Below are 18,251 nucleotides of genomic sequence, written 5' to 3'. Positions count from 1 at the left end.
GAGAGTGACAGATTGTGTTTACCTTCTAACTTCTCTTTCAGTAGTATCACATCAGCCAGCAGCCAAATGATCAGGACATCCTTTAACAACCCAGCATCAGTATAGTGACAAATTTTTATCAACCCTTATATCTATACATTTGGGTACTTTTAATACAAAAAGCAAATATAGTGCATAATGACTATGGTTTCTTTGTTAGAACTGCAATTATTATTTCAATTAAAAAATAGTTAAAAATTTATCTTACTCAACTTTCACAGTGAAACAATTAACTATTAAGTCAGAAAAACACCCAGTGCCTAAAATATGCTGGAATTATCCCTATATTACTAATAGGTAATGATGTAATCCATTATTACAACTTTGCATATGCAAACATAGCATTTCAGTGATTAGGTCTCTACAATTTAAGCAAAGGGATTCCTTGAAATAGGAGGATAATTTGGGAAAAGGGAATGCAATTGCCTGAGGTAGAGACGTGAACTGTGAAAATGACCATTATAACCTGGATTAGCAATTACTTCCAGTCTCCACTTTGCCTCATTGCACACGGACAGCTTTTACCACTAGATTTGTTGATTTTTTGGTTTTAACCAACCATATAACATCATAATCACCACACATACACACTAATACAACTTTTCCACTAGTGTGTATTAATTCAAGTAATTAAAAAATTTAGGGCAATTTATAGTTTAAATTGGGTAGCAATGATGTAGAAATATTTCATCCTAATCCAATTCCAAAATCACTTCCTTTTACTCATAGAATAATGGTATTATTTCTTTCCTTGTCCCAGAATTGAAACACACAGAAAAAGAATTTACTTACATTGGACGATGAGTTGCACCAAGGCTTCCCTTGGTTTCACATTAAATCCATTGTACTGGCTGGTCTGACATCTGTACATTCCTGACATTTCCCTAGATACATTCACAATCCTCAGTGTTCCATCATAGCTCTCCATTTGCATAGACCCATCAGGCATTGCAACTTCTTTATCAGCTCTAGACCAAAGGATGATCGGTTTAGGTTTTCCAGTTACTTGACATTGCAGTTCTATTGTGTCTCCTTCTCTGGTGACCAAAGGTGATTTTTCCTGTGGAACAGTCAGATTGGGTGGAACTTGAAATGGGAAAAAGAAAATTTTTCAAGGTTAGTATAAACTGGTAAAGTATATTCGGACATAGAAAATCATAAGGAAACAATTTCTGCTGGTTGAAGAAATGTGATCATTCAGATGACAAAACATACAGACACCTTGGGAATAAATGGAATAAACTCTCAATTGAAATAATTCTGAATTGTTTTCCTTGGACACGACAAAAGAGGACTTCAAATATTAGCACAACAAACAAGGCATTAAGCTGGAAAGTGAATGGTCAACCTAAGAACAATAACTCAATGACTGCTCATTATCAGCAATTAGCTGGATCTTTAACATCTGCATTTCATAGAAGAGTGATTGGGCTTGTGGGGTAGGATTCAATAAGACAGGCTTAGCAGCTCTAGTAAGTACCAGTAGGAGAAGAGGTAAAATAAGACATCTCTAACATGTAATTAGAAGTTTTGATTCTGTTTGGAAAACTGTTGACAAATTGCCAAGAAGTAGAAATTGCTTTTTCCCTAGTGGAAATGGAACAGAACAACTGACAATGTCACATTCTTTAACAATCCATTGTCTTCTCTTCTTTTGGACTTTGATTGACATTTTTGAATTTCAAATGATTTTATTTTAAAGTATTTTGAAGCTACTGTAAATAGTTCCCCATGTTGTTTCTTCTATTTCTATAAACTTAATTTTAAATAAATTTTCAAAATATGTTTCAATCTACAGGAGAATGGTGTTTTCTCAAATAAAGTGATTTCTAATTTTATTGACAATATTTATAAGAAAATTAGACTGCCTGTGTTGGAGCTTTAGTGTGCTGGAATATATTTGTGTTAGGATTTAGGGAGAAACATGAATTAATATGAGGAAGTACTATGCAACAAATTTTCTTACAAACATTATCATCTGTTCCATTGGAAGATTATAAAATAAAATTATACATGCATTCAAATGGGTTTATGCAATAGAAAATCTATTAAAAAGCATGCGCTAAAATAGAAATGCTAGAAGTAAGAATAACCAGAAACATGAATAATTCTATTCTTCAGATAAATATCATATGCTCCCTTTGGAGGCAGTGCTTCATAAGAATGAGCAGGGGAAGGTTTTATTCTCTCTTCTAGTATTACTATGCTCCCCTTCCCATGTACAAAAACAAACATCATGAGATTTAAAAATCACAATAGCATGACATAGCCTTTCTAAATGATGATGAAATGGACCTACGTTTATTGATAAAAATAGTTAGATTGTTAAGCAATAATAGCATGATAGTGAACAAGATGAATAGCTATAACCACTATAATTAATTGAGTAAAACATGTTACTGGCAGTATGCACAATTGTATCCACTTTTTAAATAAGTAGATTTTTTATCTAGTCTTGTCACATAAAGAAGTAACTGAGATGACAGATACAGTAGTCTGCTTTGCTATAGGAACCATTTTACTATCTATACATATTCCATAACATCATTTGTAAACCTCAACTCAAATATACATAACATTTATTTTATTTAGTTTTGTTGTTGTTGTTTGTTTGTTTGCTTTTTGAGACAGAGTGAGAAAGAAAGGGAGGGAAAGTGAGAAAGCAAGCTGCCCGGTCCAGAACTCAAATTGTGCATGACCATGTGGAAGTCCAGTGTCTCAACTACCATGCTGTCTGCTGGCCCCATAACATACATTTTTTAAAGAGACAAATGCCAAAGACTGTTTATAGGGATCTTCTTGATAGAATACATTTGCTTCATCTTTGTATTGTCAGCATTCAAAACACTGTCTCTCACAGTGCTGAATTGGGAAAAAGAAGATTAGAGAAAAACCTAGAGGAAAAGAAAGCCTAGGAAGAACTACACCAAGTCACTTGCAGTGATTCTCTCTCAGTATGGGATTATTACTAAGTCTTATTCTCTTTATATATTTTCCTTCATTTTCACTTTTCTATAATATGTGCAATATATGTTAGCATATTACATGTGCCAAGAAGTCTAGAAAAACTTAGATATGAACTTAATCGATCTTTCAAAACTTAACGAAGACTCCGCTTTTCAGTGACACAAATGTACCACTCTGAAAAAGCCATTCTGAGCAGCACAGTCTAAGAAAAGTGACTCTAAAGACCAGCACATGGTGTAATGGTTACATCACTGGACTCTCACATAGTCTGCTGTGGTTTGAATCCTGGACCTGGAGGCTTAAAACACGCCAGGCAAGTGTGTGTACATGCCCAAGATCCCAAGAAGAGAATGGAGAAGGGATTGTGGTGTGGCCATACCCCTGGGTAGGTGATTTCTCTCTTTCTGTCTCTCTGTCTCTCTCTGGCAAACAAACAAATCTCTTAAAAAAATTGAGTCTAGAATCCCTCACTCTTCTAATACTTGTGTACATGAAGTTTCACTAACTAATTAACCTAAGTGCCTTTGAACAAGCAGTTTTTCTCTGTGCTTAATGTGCCTGGCCCTTATTTTCTACTAATACCTCGTGCCACTCCCATGTGCTGGGATTCAGTTCAAATGTTACTATTTTGGGAATAAATTTTCCTATCCCCACACTAACCTTGTCACTCATTCTTCCTGACCACTAATGTTGTATGGTATATATTCATTTAACCTACACTTGTAGCTTTGACCTGTATCTTCTCCCATGTCTAGATTCCTGACCGGACAGTTCTTTGAGAGTACAGAATATCTTATTCTATCTGTAAAGCCCGAAATTGTAAAATAATTGAGAAAGGGACAAAGGGAAAAGGAGTGTAGGGAGGAAGGGAGATAAAAGGCTATGAACATAACAGACAATAGTGATAAACATAATAGATACAAATCATGCATGTTTTAGAACAAAGTGAAAAAAAAAATAAGGTGATACAGTAATACCACAACTAGTAGCTCATATAAGTAGCAGAATTTTGTGTAAACCATTTTAAGTATTGCAGATTTTGGATGCAAATCTTGAGATGTGTAGGGTCTGTGAGAGAGTTGAGAGTCAAGAAATCACTCTTCCAGTTTATTTTTTCTTTTTTTATATATAAATATTTAAATAGAGTTTAAATTAAAAAAATTAAAAACAGGAAAAAGGCAATTCAAAGTCATGATATTTAATTTTATCTTAGTGTTTTATATGTTTTTCATCAAATTATTTTTTCTTAAAATATTAAGCCTCAAGCCAGCTCATGGTGGCTAATCCCACATCATCTACCCCACAGTTTAATTCTCAGACCCAGTGGCTTGAGAAATATGCCAGGAGTGTGAGCATATATGCACAAAATATGATCTTGAAAGGAGAGAGACATTCAGGAAAAGGGATTGTGGCAAGATCATCCTTCCTGGGGGGGGCTGCTTTCTTACTCACACTATCCTCACGCTCTGCATGTACCTCCTGGCAGAATTGAAAAATAGAAATTAAGTTTCACAATGAACCCATCAAATTAAGAACAAATATTTGAAATGTCTGTAGCTTATGAGCTACACATTTACTCAATGACTTGCTAAAAAAAATGTCCATCCTAAGGAAAACAGTAATTTTCTTGGGTGTACAGTCTATACACAGCTTTAACTTTAATTTTTCTTGTCTGAACTGCTACTATAAGGTAAGCTATAATAAGGAAACTGAAGTCAAACAATTTAAAGAACTTGTTTTCTGATAGTTTTCCATTATATCAAAAACTGTAAAATAAAACAAGTAGAGAAGTAAAATATGTTCATTTCTTCATTAGGATGAAATGTTGAAAATGTTTACTCTTAAGTCATGGAAAATAACTGGCTTGCTTATATTCCTTACCCAAAACAACACTGGGGAAGTTCATCTGAACTATCTAAGAAAATATCATGCTGTTTGAAAAAAGAACATCAATATATCCTTTTAATGGATGTATAAGTTTAAAAAATGCAAATATTTATAACTAACTTTAATAATAAACATTGAAATCAAAGATGGATAAAAGATACTGAAATAAAAAAAAAACTCTTTCTATGATATTTCAATAGAAAAAATCATAATAAATTGAATATCAAGTAGTGTTTTTTCCGGCCCAACAACTGGATTCATATTTTCAGAAATCCTATAATATGTATGAAACTAATTCAATTATACCTGAAATCTGGAGGAAGTTATTTACAGCATGTATGTACATTATACAAAAATGCATAGTCTATATTTAAAATATAAATCAATGAGATTCCAATGTTATTTTATTAAAGTGATCCATACAGACAAGACTTCAAGAATTCTCATGCTGAACAGATATTATAAACAAAAATAAACAAACAAAAAAGGTAAGACTTAAGTGAAAAGTGAATTTGTAAATGTAAATAATCTAAATGAAAAAAATCTATTGTGTGTTTTCTTGTTTTGCTTTTTTCTTTTCTTCAAAAGTTACAATCAGGTTCATAAAAATGTACTGTAGGCTCAATGCGCGTTTCATTTTTCATACTTGCTGATGTACAACTGAGACTCCAAGGGAAGCAAAGCCCTTATTGCAGACCACATAGATTTAAAGGAAAGATAAATCACATTTGAGTGTTTCTCAGTGTCCATGTCAGAAGTTTTCAATCCCATCTTTGTTACCACATTACAGCTTAGCTTAATAAGCATGAGTCAAGCAATCTAATATACTCAAACTTTGATGTTTTGAGAAATTACAAAGTATTTTACAAAGAAGCAAAAAAGTGAATAATTTACAGTGATTGTCAACTGAACTTCAATAATGACACCTCACAATAGACTTTGGGATAAATAAGAAGGCACCGCCTAAGTGCAATTGTCACCCTGTTATAACTCCATTCACTTCTTTTCACTCAAGTAGGTATATTCAGTGTAAGTGAGAATAATGTTATTACTGTAACCTATCTTTTAAAACCTCCATACACAAATATAGGATATAGGTTAATCTCCACACACCTCACAGCTGACTTAAACATACTCCTAACATTGGGAATAATTGTCTTAATACATGAAATTTATAAAAATAGTATGCTCAGTGACCGCTGGAAAATATTTTTCTGAAAAAAAAGGAAAATCTGATAATTTTCTTCAATTTAAAAATAAGAAAATGAAGTCCCAATAACACTTTTTAAAATAAATTCGACTCACTTTCAGTATGATTATTATGTCAATTAAAAAATACAGTAAGTTGTGCTTGAAAGATGTTCAGAGCCACAAAAAGACATCCAACATACTGTGCCAGCTGTGGTAGAAGGAACTGCGGAGATGCTGTGCTTCTCAGGTTGGGACCACCAGGGAGGCCTAGGTTTGATTCCTGATCCAATCTAAAGGTTGGGCATGGTGGCACATACCTGTGGTCCCAACTAGGAGACTGAGGCAAGAGGATCATGACCACCGGAGATTCTATCTTAAAATAACACACTTGACTCATTCTCAATGCCTCACCATCCTTCCTTCTTTCCAGGAATGACTTCAACCTCATCAAATCCACGCTATGAGTGTTAACTCCTGTTCTACTAAGCTCTCCAATTTCTGAATCTTTAATTCATCTTCTATGTCTCTGAATTAGATCATGTTGAGTTTATTCTATATTCTTTTTTTCTTTTCTTTTTTTTTTTTTTGAGAGGTTTTCCCTATACGGCGCATGCGCTCGCCAGACAGACAGAGAGAGACAGAGACAGAAAGCGAGAAATCACTCCCCAGGGGGAATGGTCACGCCGCAATCCCTTCTCCTCCATTCTCCTCTGGGGATCTTGGGCACGCACGCACACGTGCCCGGGGTGAGTTTTAAGCCACCGGGTCCGGAACGCGAACCGTGGTTGACTACTGGGGAGTCCAGCGACATAGCCATTACTCTAATTGTTGGTTCCCTCTTTTTTTTCTTTTTTAACCTCTCTTCCCTGACTTGTATGTATTTCCCATACACTGAAATACACAAATGAATGGTAGTCACTGACAAAATGTGAACTCCATTACTGTGGAGCTAAAACATACTGATGTCAGCACTAGGGTTTTTCTATTTCCTCAGTAGCTCCCATATCATGTGCCATTTAAAAAAAAATCAGAGGTGCTTAATAAACTTTTTATTGCTGGATGGAGCACCAATCAAGGTTATTAAGCAACAAAATTAAGAAAACTATTGATGAATAATCACCACGTGAGTATACAAACTTTAATTATAAACATACCTTTCATGAACATTTTTCACAAATAAACTTTTTCATTTTTAATTTTAAAATCCACAAAGACAATAGATATTTTTAAAATAATGTTAGCACTTTTACTAGATTTTTACTTGGTCACAGTGGCATACAAGGAAGCAGATATAATAGAGTAAAATATTGGAACTATTTTGTAGTACTGAGGAATTTGTCTCTTCTGTGACTTTCCTTAATTAGTAGTAAAGACAATTTACTAAAATAGAAATTTTCTACAATAGAAATTCCATATATTTGCAATCATGTGATTAAATAAAATATATAATGAACACTAATTTATAAACGTCTTTACAGAAGGAGGTATGCCTACTGTGTTATGTCCATGATATGAACAAGTGTAAATACATTTCTTATCACATTCTAAATGAAACTGCCTTTCTATTTTTCACAATGGCACACTTTTAAGTACCTTACCCACAATAAATTGGGAGATGTTATCAAAACAGAATTTGCAATGTTTTACAAATCCAGCAATAGAGCAGAAGAAAGCTACACTGAAAACAACTAAGAGGTTAAAATAGTATGACATTTGCATTTGGAAATTCTAAGAAGAAATGCACAGAAATACATACACAGAAATACACACACAATGCATGTTTGTGAAAGAGTTAGGAAAATCTTATTAGGAGGTTATTATGAGGTATTTGAAATCTATGGGGAGAGGCAGGTTGCTGGAGGGTAGCACTGGGAAGCTTTTGGTATTAGAGGATGGAGGACATGCAGTGCCATTGAATCAGGGAAACGGGTTTGGCAAGCAAAGCTGTGGCTGTTCCAACTTCCCTCTCCCAGCAGGTGTTGCTATGGCACAAGAATAGTCTCAGAGGGATTCAATAGAACACAGTGTGAGATGAAAGAATGAAATAGAAAATCATGCTCTGCTTGGCATTCATATTTTCCCTGCTATACAACCATTGGTAAATAAACACAAGTTCTATTCTTGCTACCCCATGAAGTGATAAGCGAATGGATCTTAGGCTAAGGTTGCTTAGGTACCATTTGCTTAAGTTTTCAACAATTTCCAATTGTTACAATCTTAATATTGTTTATTTTTCTTTTACTTACAATAAAATATGCTCCAGAATCATTAAAATAAATCCCTACTAACACAAGAATTTTCTACCCTCTTTGGAAGAAGACATGAAAGCATACCGTTTTTCTTTTTTAATGTCCGTTCCCTGGCTTTTATGTATTTCCCACATACTAATATATAAATGAATGGTGGTCACTGATTTAAGAATGTAAAGTCTCAGGAGCTAGCAATAGACACAGCGGTTATGTCACTGGACTCTTACATGGCAGATGGCAGTTCAAGTCCCAGACTCAGTGGTTTCAAACTCACGCCAGGCACGTGTGTGTGCATGCCCATGATCCCAGGAGGAGAATGAAAGAGAAGGGATTGCAGTGTGGGCAGGCCCCTTAGCGGGTGATTTCTAGCTTTCTGTCTTTCTCTGTCTCTCAGGCAAGAACATGAGCTCTATAGCAATAATCTCTCTAAGAAAAGAATAAAAAAGGTAAAGATAAAGTCTCACATGTGAAGTTTCACAAGATATTTTCACTTGCTAGTAACTCCAACTATGTTAAAATTTTGTCAAGCAAAGAATATAGATTACAGTGAAAATATTGTAAGGAATGCAACAAGGACTCCACAAAAAAAGCACTTGATTTTTTTTTTCTGCAAAAGAGAAAGTGGTATTATAAGAATCAAAACATCAAACAAGGTGCTAAGATGTTTAATTATTAAGATTAGTAAAATGTGACTGGGTCATTTGATGAAGAAATAATTAAGTCATTAACATTTCTAACAACCACAGACTGATTTCTGAATTGAATTCTTATTCAGTTTTTTTTTTTTTTTCACGTTTGGCAATTTTTATAATAGTGCAGAATAATTATAAGAAATTTTAATTACTTGCATGCATTTGATTAAAAATGTTAACTTTAAAAGTTGAATACTGCACTCCAAACAATATATTTTAAAAACTAAAGGTGATAGGCAGGATAAAGTCTTATAGCTAAAAAGTTAGCTAAAATTTCCAAATGTATACAATTCATGTAATTCATATTACATTTTCATCCTTGCCTACTTGCTCTTCATGACTTTTTTCAAATACATTTATATGTGGAAATAAGTGGATTACCACTTAAATTAACAGCAAACACTCTAGGAATAACAGAAGAAGAACCATGTATGTGAAAATTTATGTCCTAAGCTAGAGCTATTACCAATTTATATTAATACATAGATTTGAGCCTCTTTAGTAAATGAATATGCCTGAGACTAGGAGGAAAAGAGAAAAATTAGGCAATTTACTAGTTTCAAGGATTACACTATGCATTATGAAAACTGATAAAGAGGCTTCTTAGTAGCTGGTAATTGCTAATAATTACTTCCAAATTGCAGCACTTTTTAAATAGATATGGAAAATTTGGAAGAGTTGTAAATGTACAAGACTAGAAATTTGACTTTGGCTCAAAGTCTAACCTAAATACTACGTGTGTAATCTTGGCCAAGGGATGTGATCTTAATCTAAGTTTTCATCTCTTTTTTTTTTTTGGAGAGGTTTTCTCTATAGGGTGCGTGCGCTCGCCAGACAGACAGAGACAGAGAGACAGAAAGCGAGAAATCACCCCCCAGGGGGAATGGTCACACCGCAATCCCTTCTCCTCTGCTCTCCTCTCAGGATCTTGGGCACGCACGCACATGCGCCCGGCGTGAGTTTTAAGCCACCAGGTCTGGGACGTGAACCACGGTCGACTACGTGGGAGTCCAGCGACATAGCCATTACGCTAACTAACTGCTAGTTCCCAAGTTTTCATCTCTTCAAATTAGGCAGATAAAAAGGAAATTTCATGAAATGTCAAGATAAAATGGCACGATGCAACTGACAGTGTCTTCTAAAATGTCAAGCACTTGAGTTTTTCAGTATGTTTGTAAAGAGCAAGATTCAGGTCTGGTTACTGAGAATCAGATCTTAGGTTTATCATCTGTTAGCCAGGTGACCTTGAAAATGTTATCTAGCCTTGCATCCCTCAGTTTATTCTACATAACATGAACACAATAGTACCTACTTCACATTTTTTATATGCATAAGATCTTAAGCATAAAGTGTGACATATAATAAACACTCAATATATGTTAGTTATTACTATATTTTCTTATCATTGTCCTTTATTACTGTGATATCAATGACTGTACTTTATTATGCATGTATTCCTGTATTCAGGTCACTGATTTCATATTATTTATAGCTATGGGGTCTCAAGTACTGAGCATGGATAAATATAGGGTCAAACAAATGTTTATAAAATAAAATATATAAATGTATTTGTGTGTATATTTATGGAAATTTATAAAATATATAAGAGGACATATAAAAGGAAATTTATTTCTATACACACACACACATCACACACATACATAAAGCTCACTACCACTATCAGTTTCTAGGAGCTGCATACACATTTTAGATGAGTATACTATTTAAAGAAAAATTGGGGTGGGGGGAAGGACAAGGATGAACCTCTCCAATTTGAATAGTCAAAGGTACTCCCCAAAGCCATCCAAGAAAGGGATTGCATTTTTCTGCCATTAGATATAATGATATGATCTAAATATTTGGATATTATCACAAAATGGCATATACTGTAAATATCCCAGTTCTCACCCTATTTTTATAAAATAATGAGGTTTGAACATCCCTCAATACATCTATGCCTCCCCTATGCCAATGACGAAATGTCAGTGCTGTCCATTTTCACAAAGGTCAGGGTGTTGTCATGAAAACGAGGGACAAATGAAAAGGAGCTTTTTGAACATGTTAATTATGTTATTGCTTCCCCATGGATGAAGGAATTCTAAATTAAAAGGAAGATAAGCTATAAATTATATATCAAATGCATCTTATGAAAGTATAGCAAAAGAAAAATGCTTCAAAGCAATCTGCAGTTTATTTTACTTTCTAGTGCAATTGTTGCTCACAGTGGTAAACTCTTCAACGCAGAATGACTAGAAAAATCAATTTCCTCCTATAATAAAAAGGCCATTTGTCTCCTCGTAGAACTCATGTGACATTGTTAGGCCTCTTATAAATGATCACTCAAGACAACGCCTGTGGTTTACAGATTCCCTAATTACACCACTGATTGCATCACACTGAATATGCCTTATCCTGTAGAAATAAACACAACCACCATATTAATAAACATTTTGATATAGAATGAAGCTGGCTCTTTCATGCTTTGTCAAGAGCAAAATGAAACAACCAGTGAACACAATGTTCCATCAGCAGATCAGGGCCACATGTGCTGTCGAGCAAATGAGGTTTAATTAATAGATCTCTTAGTAGATAACTGATGAATTAAAAAAAATAGAGGGCTTTCTTTTAACACATGAAGTCTATATTAACAGTCTACTGATGTATTCTTCCATGTTATCATCTATTCTGCTAGTATCCCAGTCTGTAAAAGTGTAGACGGTTATAATAAAAATAGGAACCTAATTTTAAAACCACACAAATACTTATATAGGGTCATTGACTGGAATGATATATAAATCATTCTGAGCTAATATGTGAGTGTACACTTTAGAACCATTTTATTAATATGATTTAGATTGTATTTCATTCTCAAGCAAAGATGTTTCTGTTTAAATGTCAAGTCAATACATTTTATTTACAAGTATTATTAAGATAGACTTGGTAAAAGTGGATTACTTATGTCTTATTTTCAGTGAACTGCAATTTGTGCTAAATGTATTTAAGTAACAGACATCTGAACTGCTTACCATTTTATTATATATATTTCACATGTTTAAATTACCAGTATATTTCACACCATGCATAAAATAATTTTTAAAGGGCAATGTCATTCTTCTTGCTTTACATATTTTTAATACAGTCTTTATTGCTAGCAGAACATCTAAAATTTCAGAAATTCTGTTTTCTGTACCTGAGGACACGGGACTTCCCTCAATTCTTCCCTTCTCCTGTAAATCAGTGTCATGTGCCCTTTGCTAATGCTTTCAGTCTTGATCATATGCTGCATCTTAGCTGACCTTTACTTAATAGAACTTCTCAGGCTCCAATTTCTTAGTCAAAGAGGCTAAAAGTCAGACACAATATGATCTGAGATTTCCAAGATGGAGCCACTCATCAAAATCACATTTCTCACAGAGTATCTCCGGAGCTTGAAATCTCATCACTTGAGCTCATTCATTGAGAGACTGAGGGTTTTGTGTAAACACAGGTCCTGCAGAAGAAATGACCTATGTTCAACAGCTTATGTCATACTTGGTAATTGTGAGAAAGTTATTTGTATTTGAGAAAGTTACTTACACTTCCTAAAGTTCAAATTTATTATCTATAAAATAAGTATAATCACAATACCTAATGCATATAGTGTCCTGTGTATTCAATGAAGAGCTAATTATAAAGCATTTAACTCATTAACTAGAATATAATAAACACTCCAAACACTTTAGTTTTTCAGTGTGTGTATAAATAGTTATTCATTGTTATGTGGTCTTTAACTGACTTTGAAATACTTCAGCATATGGTAATACTTTCCTTCTTAAATTAGGTGTGGACACACATGTTCACTACTTAAGCTGTATGTTTATAATTCATGCATTTTAAATTTTGTTACGCTGCTATAAAAGTTTTTAAGAGATACATCACCATAAAAAATATGATTCTTTTATTTTTTTGAGAGGTTTTCGCTACAGGGTGCGTGCGCTTGCCAGACAGAGAGAGACAGAGAGACAGAAAGTGAGAAATCACTCCCCAGGGGGGATGGCCACACCACAATCCCTTCTCCATTCTCCTCTCAGGATCGAGGTTTTCGCTACAGGGTGCGTGCGCTTGCCAGACAGAGAGAGACAGAGAGACAGAAAGTGAGAAATCACCCCCCAGGGGGGATGGCCACACCACAATCCCTTCTCCATTCTCCTCTCAGGATCTAGGGCACACACGCACAGACGCCCAGCATGAGTTTTAAGCCACCGGGTCCGGGACGCAAACCACAGTCGTCTATGTGGGAGTCCAGCGACACAGCCAATATGCTAACTGCTGGTCCCAAAAATATGATTCTTATTTGTGTATGGTTATGGTGTATATTCTAAGAATGCTGATAAGATTTAAACTATATTTCTGAGGAGTATACTCTCCAATTGTAGTAAGATAGCAATTTAAAGACCCAACCCATGGTTCCAGTGTTTTCAGGTAGCTAGGATAAGTATCATTATCTTGAGCTGCACTAGAGGAATTTTAAATAGAATAACATTAAAAGTGGCCTTCTCAGGTGAAATGAATATTGCTCTAGCTATGTATATAGGTTATTAGGTAGAGTTTCTCTTCTCTTTTGTGTGTGGGTTATAAAATTGGCAGACAGAACATAACATCCTACCTAGCACTTGCTAGAGTGATGATCTTGGACTAAGCCTCTGACAGTTTTGTACTCCACCATCAACAGAGTATGTGGTCACAAGCCCCAACCAGAAGGTTACCTGAATTACCCTCGATATTTAAAAATTATGTTAATAATTAACACAGTTAAAATCTTTTAAAAGTTTTTATGACATAGATATCTGGAGGCATGCTCCCATAATCTTATTTCTCAAACTTCTCAAGCTCATAAATATCCCATCATTGTACCACTGACACCCCAATTAAACCACTTTCTAAATTTTGCTAGTATCTTTTCCCAGTATCAGTGATGGTTAAGAATTTCTAAAAGTGTTGAAATTTGTAAAGTGAAGAAAGTCCTCAACACATGGGACAGTAATTAGGCAAAAGCTAATTAGCCAGTTTTAAACTATAATCTATAACTTGAAACAGAAACTTTGATCTATTATTTGGGGAAAAATATTTGGGTGTTTTAAGATAATAATTGGAGAGAAATGATAAATTCAATGTTATTTTCACAATTATATGTGTTTTATCTTGTGAGAAAGATTAATATAAAAGCATGATTAATGTTTATTGAACTATTATATAATATAGAGAATTAATTTAATATGGCCATCTTTGCATTGTTGCTCCCCCCAAAAATAAGTGGTAAAAATATTGCTAGAATTTATGCTTCTCAAAAGAGTTTGTGGGGACAAGTAGTTAGCATACTGGCTATGTTGCTGAATGCCCATGTAGTCGACTGCAGTTCGAGTCTCGGACCTGGTGGCTTAAACTCACGCTGGGTGCGTGTGCATGCGTGCCCAAGATCCCGAGAGGAGAATGGAGGATAAGGGATTGTGATGTGACCATCCCCTCTGGGGGGTGATTTCTTTCTTTCTATTTCTCTGTCTCTCTTGTCTTTCTGGCGAGCGCACCCGCCCTATAGCAAAAACCTCTCAAAAAAAAAAAAAAAAAAAAGAGCTTGCAACTAAAACCTTTATATATCTCCTCTCATTGCTTTAAATGATCTGGTTGTAAAGAATAAGTATAATAAGTACAATGGTTTCTTTTTGTATCTATATTGCTACCAGTGCCAGTTAAGAAAATGATATACAATCTGAAGATAGATGTTCTTCATCCTAAAATACCGCACTTAAACTCTGGTAGTCCCTTCTCTTCCTTTCCTTTCCCTTCTCTCCTACTCCCTTCATCTCTCCCACCTTCTTATTTTCACTATCTTTTCCACCCTCCCCATTCTCTCAATGATCATTCCTTTTGCTTAAAGGAAAATGAGACCTCCCTTCCTTTATCAGAATCCTTGTATCAGTATTAATGTATCTGGGGCAAATAAAATCATCCATATGCCTCTTCATGCGGTATCGAAGGCCCTGAAGATGCAGCAAACCCACAAATTTTCCATTGGACTATCTCCTTTCCATGCAAATTAAGCAACTCCTTTTTCTGGATTTCCATTTATCACTCATTTTCATTTTCTTCATGGTTTCTGATTTTCCACCATCTCCTTGTGCACTTTTTAATCTTCACTTTTTATTCTCTTCTTAGATAAACCCATTTGTTTCTAATTATAAAAACTATTTGTGAATTCCATGTTTTAGTTCTCACCTCTGTCCTGATCATCAGATGTGATTTTCTAATTGGTCACCAGAAACACAAGGCTATCTCACTGCTTTTCAGGTACTGCTAATTCTAAACCAATTGGTTCTCTTAAACCTTGGCCACAACCTAAAATCGCTCACCAGTATCTGGTATTACCATATTCTTTTTTAAAAAATTTATTTATTATCATCTTAATCTTGTTTATATTACATTGAATCGCATATAACTTTACGGTGTATTACATTGCTTTTTCAAAAGAAAATGCCAGGCAAGTCAGTCAATACAGAGACATTAAAATCCCCACTTCATAATTCACTATCTTTTCATTCTTTTTCCTGATTATTATTATTATTATTATTCCAATTATTTTTCAAGCCAGTCAATCATTATTTCTCATTTTGCTTGTAAAAAGACTTTACTCAACAAGTGTGAATCGACAACCCTCAGAATGGGAAAATATTTTTATTAAATATGCCTCAGACAAGGGACTGATAACCAGAATACATAGGGAACTCAAGTGCCTTATGTGAAGAAAAAAAAAAAAAGATTAACCCAATTAAAAGATGGAACCAGCAGTTAGCATAATGGCTATGTCGCTGGACTCCCACGTAGTCGACCACGGTTCGCATCCCGGACCCGGTGGCTTAAAACTCACGCTGGGAACCACAATGAGATACCGCCTAACCCCTGTCAGAATGGCAAAGATTAAGAATATAAAAAGTGATAAGTGTTGGCAGGGATGTGGTGAAAAGGGAACCCTCCTACACTGTTGGTGGGAATGTAAACTGGTTCAGCCACTGTGGAGAACAATATGGAGGTTCCTCAAAGATCTACAAATAGAATTACCATTGATCCAGCAATCCCACTTCTGGGTATCTACCCAAAGGACAGAAGAACGCTCAGTCGGAAAAGTACTTGCACAGCAATGTTTACTGCGGTATTACCATATTCTTAACAACAGAGGCAGAACACTTTGGAATTATAGAAGCATAACTCACACTAGAAGGAATGGAAAAACTCATCTAAGTAAATAGTTTTCAACTATGAGTGTTTAACATTGTGTGCGCATGCATATGTGTGTAAATGGGAGTAAGAATTTTTTGTCCAAATATAATCTTACTTAAAAGTCCTGAGTATAAAAGAGAAACATATTTTGTTCTGATTGAACTTGGAAGAGAAAAAAGGGGATCAAATTCTCAGTTATTTCCCTTCTTGAAGCAGTTCAGTAGACTGTGATAATATTCCAAAGAATTTTTAGTTGTTATTTGGAAATCAGTTGCCAAGCTGAACTGTTTATTCTATAGATAAAAAGATTTGAGGCCTAGCCAGACCCAAGGTCATAAAACTATTATGTGACAAATTTTGGCCTGGTCCCAAGTTCTGGCTACAAGGCACATTAAGCTGCCTGATGTCAGTCAGGCTCTTTCTTACATTGACTTGAGAGCATTGGTCATTGACTTAACTGCCCCATAATGAGAGAGGTTGCAAGTGCTACTCAGCACCTCATCTGACTCCTATCAAGTCTCTACAGCTAAATAAATTATACCTCTATGTGCACACTCCAAACTGTACACTTTTTTTTTTCTTTTCATTCATTTATTACCTAAAGCTGTGTCTTGAAAACAAAGCTGTGGTGGAGAAATAAGGAATCTAAGATGGAAAGAAGCTGACTGACTTCTCAGATGTAGTTCATTAATTTCAAGCTTCTTCTATGAGCTAAACATTCTGTATTATTTTTTTGTGTCCTTACCTAAGCATTTTTACACATAAAACAAAACAAACAAAAAAAAACTTGCTTTTCTCCATTGCCTTAATTTTTTTCTTAAAAAAACATTATTTTTTAGGGTGTTTTATTTTTGCCTTCTTTTTCACACTATTGCCAGGTATCTCATAATGCAAAGGTTATCTACACTGCTGAGAAAACAGAAAAGAAAGCTCTTGGCCCATTTAATTGTTAGGACTCTGGAATGTCTCTGGAAGCTCTATTTTATTTATCCATCATCACTCTTCCTCTAATTGTTTCTATTTTTAACTCTGCAAATTCATTCAGTGACTAAGTCCTCAAAGCATTTTATCATTTCCCTGATAAAATCCTTTGGTCATTCTTGATTGTGTGAATGTGAGCTAATATGATCTAATGAGATTATTCCTTTCCTTCTAAGAAGTAGCTCATCTTTTTGTTTGTTTTGATCTTGCCATAGGGCACATGTGCTTGCCAGAGAAAGAGAGAAAGAGAGTGAGGAAGTGAGAGAGAAAGCACTCCTTGTGGAGGATAGCAATTCCTTCTCCATCTCTCCCTTCTTTTGTGATTTTGGGCACACATGTGCCCGAAATGTTTCTTAAGTCACCGGTCCAGGACTCCAACTGCTCAGTAGGCTATGTGGGATCCACTTGCTTGCCTGCCTCATTCTCTTTCTTTCTTTCTTGTTTTAATTTAGCATAGTTTAATTAAGCAAAAACAATTCAAATCAGGCAGCCCTGTAATCTCTTCCAAGGGACTCTGGATAGCCAAGTGGTGATATGACATTTATGCACAAGAGAGGGAAAATGAAGTACAAAAAATAGAAGTTAAGGCATGAGATAGAGATATAATTGCATTGGCTACATCATAATGTTTGCCTGCATGGACACAGTTTAAAGGGTGAGCTTTCTGTGATTGAAGTGTGGCTACCATTGGCTTTACTTAGCAACATACTAAGGGAGCAGACTTCCATTGTTTGTTTATGGAAATCAAGCAAGAGTACAGAGGCCCTTTCAGGTCAAAAAGTTTGACAAATCCCCCTTTTGGTCAGCCTCTGAATTTTGAGAGATTGATCAAAACTTAGGACATTGACACCACTATCTGTCACCATCCTATACAGCGTTTTCTTGCTGTCTCATGGAATTCACATTTCCTCTGGTTTCAGACAAGGAACTCAGGAAGTCTCAGCATAGGATTGCCTACCACATTCTTTTCTTTTCTTTTCTTTTCTTTTCTTTT

The 18,251-nt window shown here is 35.0% G+C and overlaps 1 protein-coding gene across 1 annotated transcript in view; it reads right to left on the bottom strand.

The window, feature by feature from the left end:
* The window catches only part of LOC102500653 (MAM domain-containing glycosylphosphatidylinositol anchor protein 2), a 550,208-nt gene that overhangs the window by 182,598 nt on the left and 349,359 nt on the right, over nt 1–18,251 (bottom strand). Inside the window, exon 9 of the mRNA XM_027776806.1 lies at nt 832–1,125. Coding sequence (XP_027632607.1) covers nt 832–1,125 — 294 coding nt within the window. The remainder of the gene's footprint in view (nt 1–831; nt 1,126–18,251) is intronic.

This window comes from Tupaia chinensis, unplaced genomic scaffold, assembly GCF_000334495.1.
Source record: "Tupaia chinensis unplaced genomic scaffold, TupChi_1.0 Scaffold138126_1, whole genome shotgun sequence".
Taxonomy (NCBI): domain Eukaryota; kingdom Metazoa; phylum Chordata; class Mammalia; order Scandentia; family Tupaiidae; genus Tupaia; species Tupaia belangeri.
The sequence above is the reverse complement of the archived record's forward strand: the minus strand, read 5'-3'. Positions and strand labels throughout refer to the sequence as shown.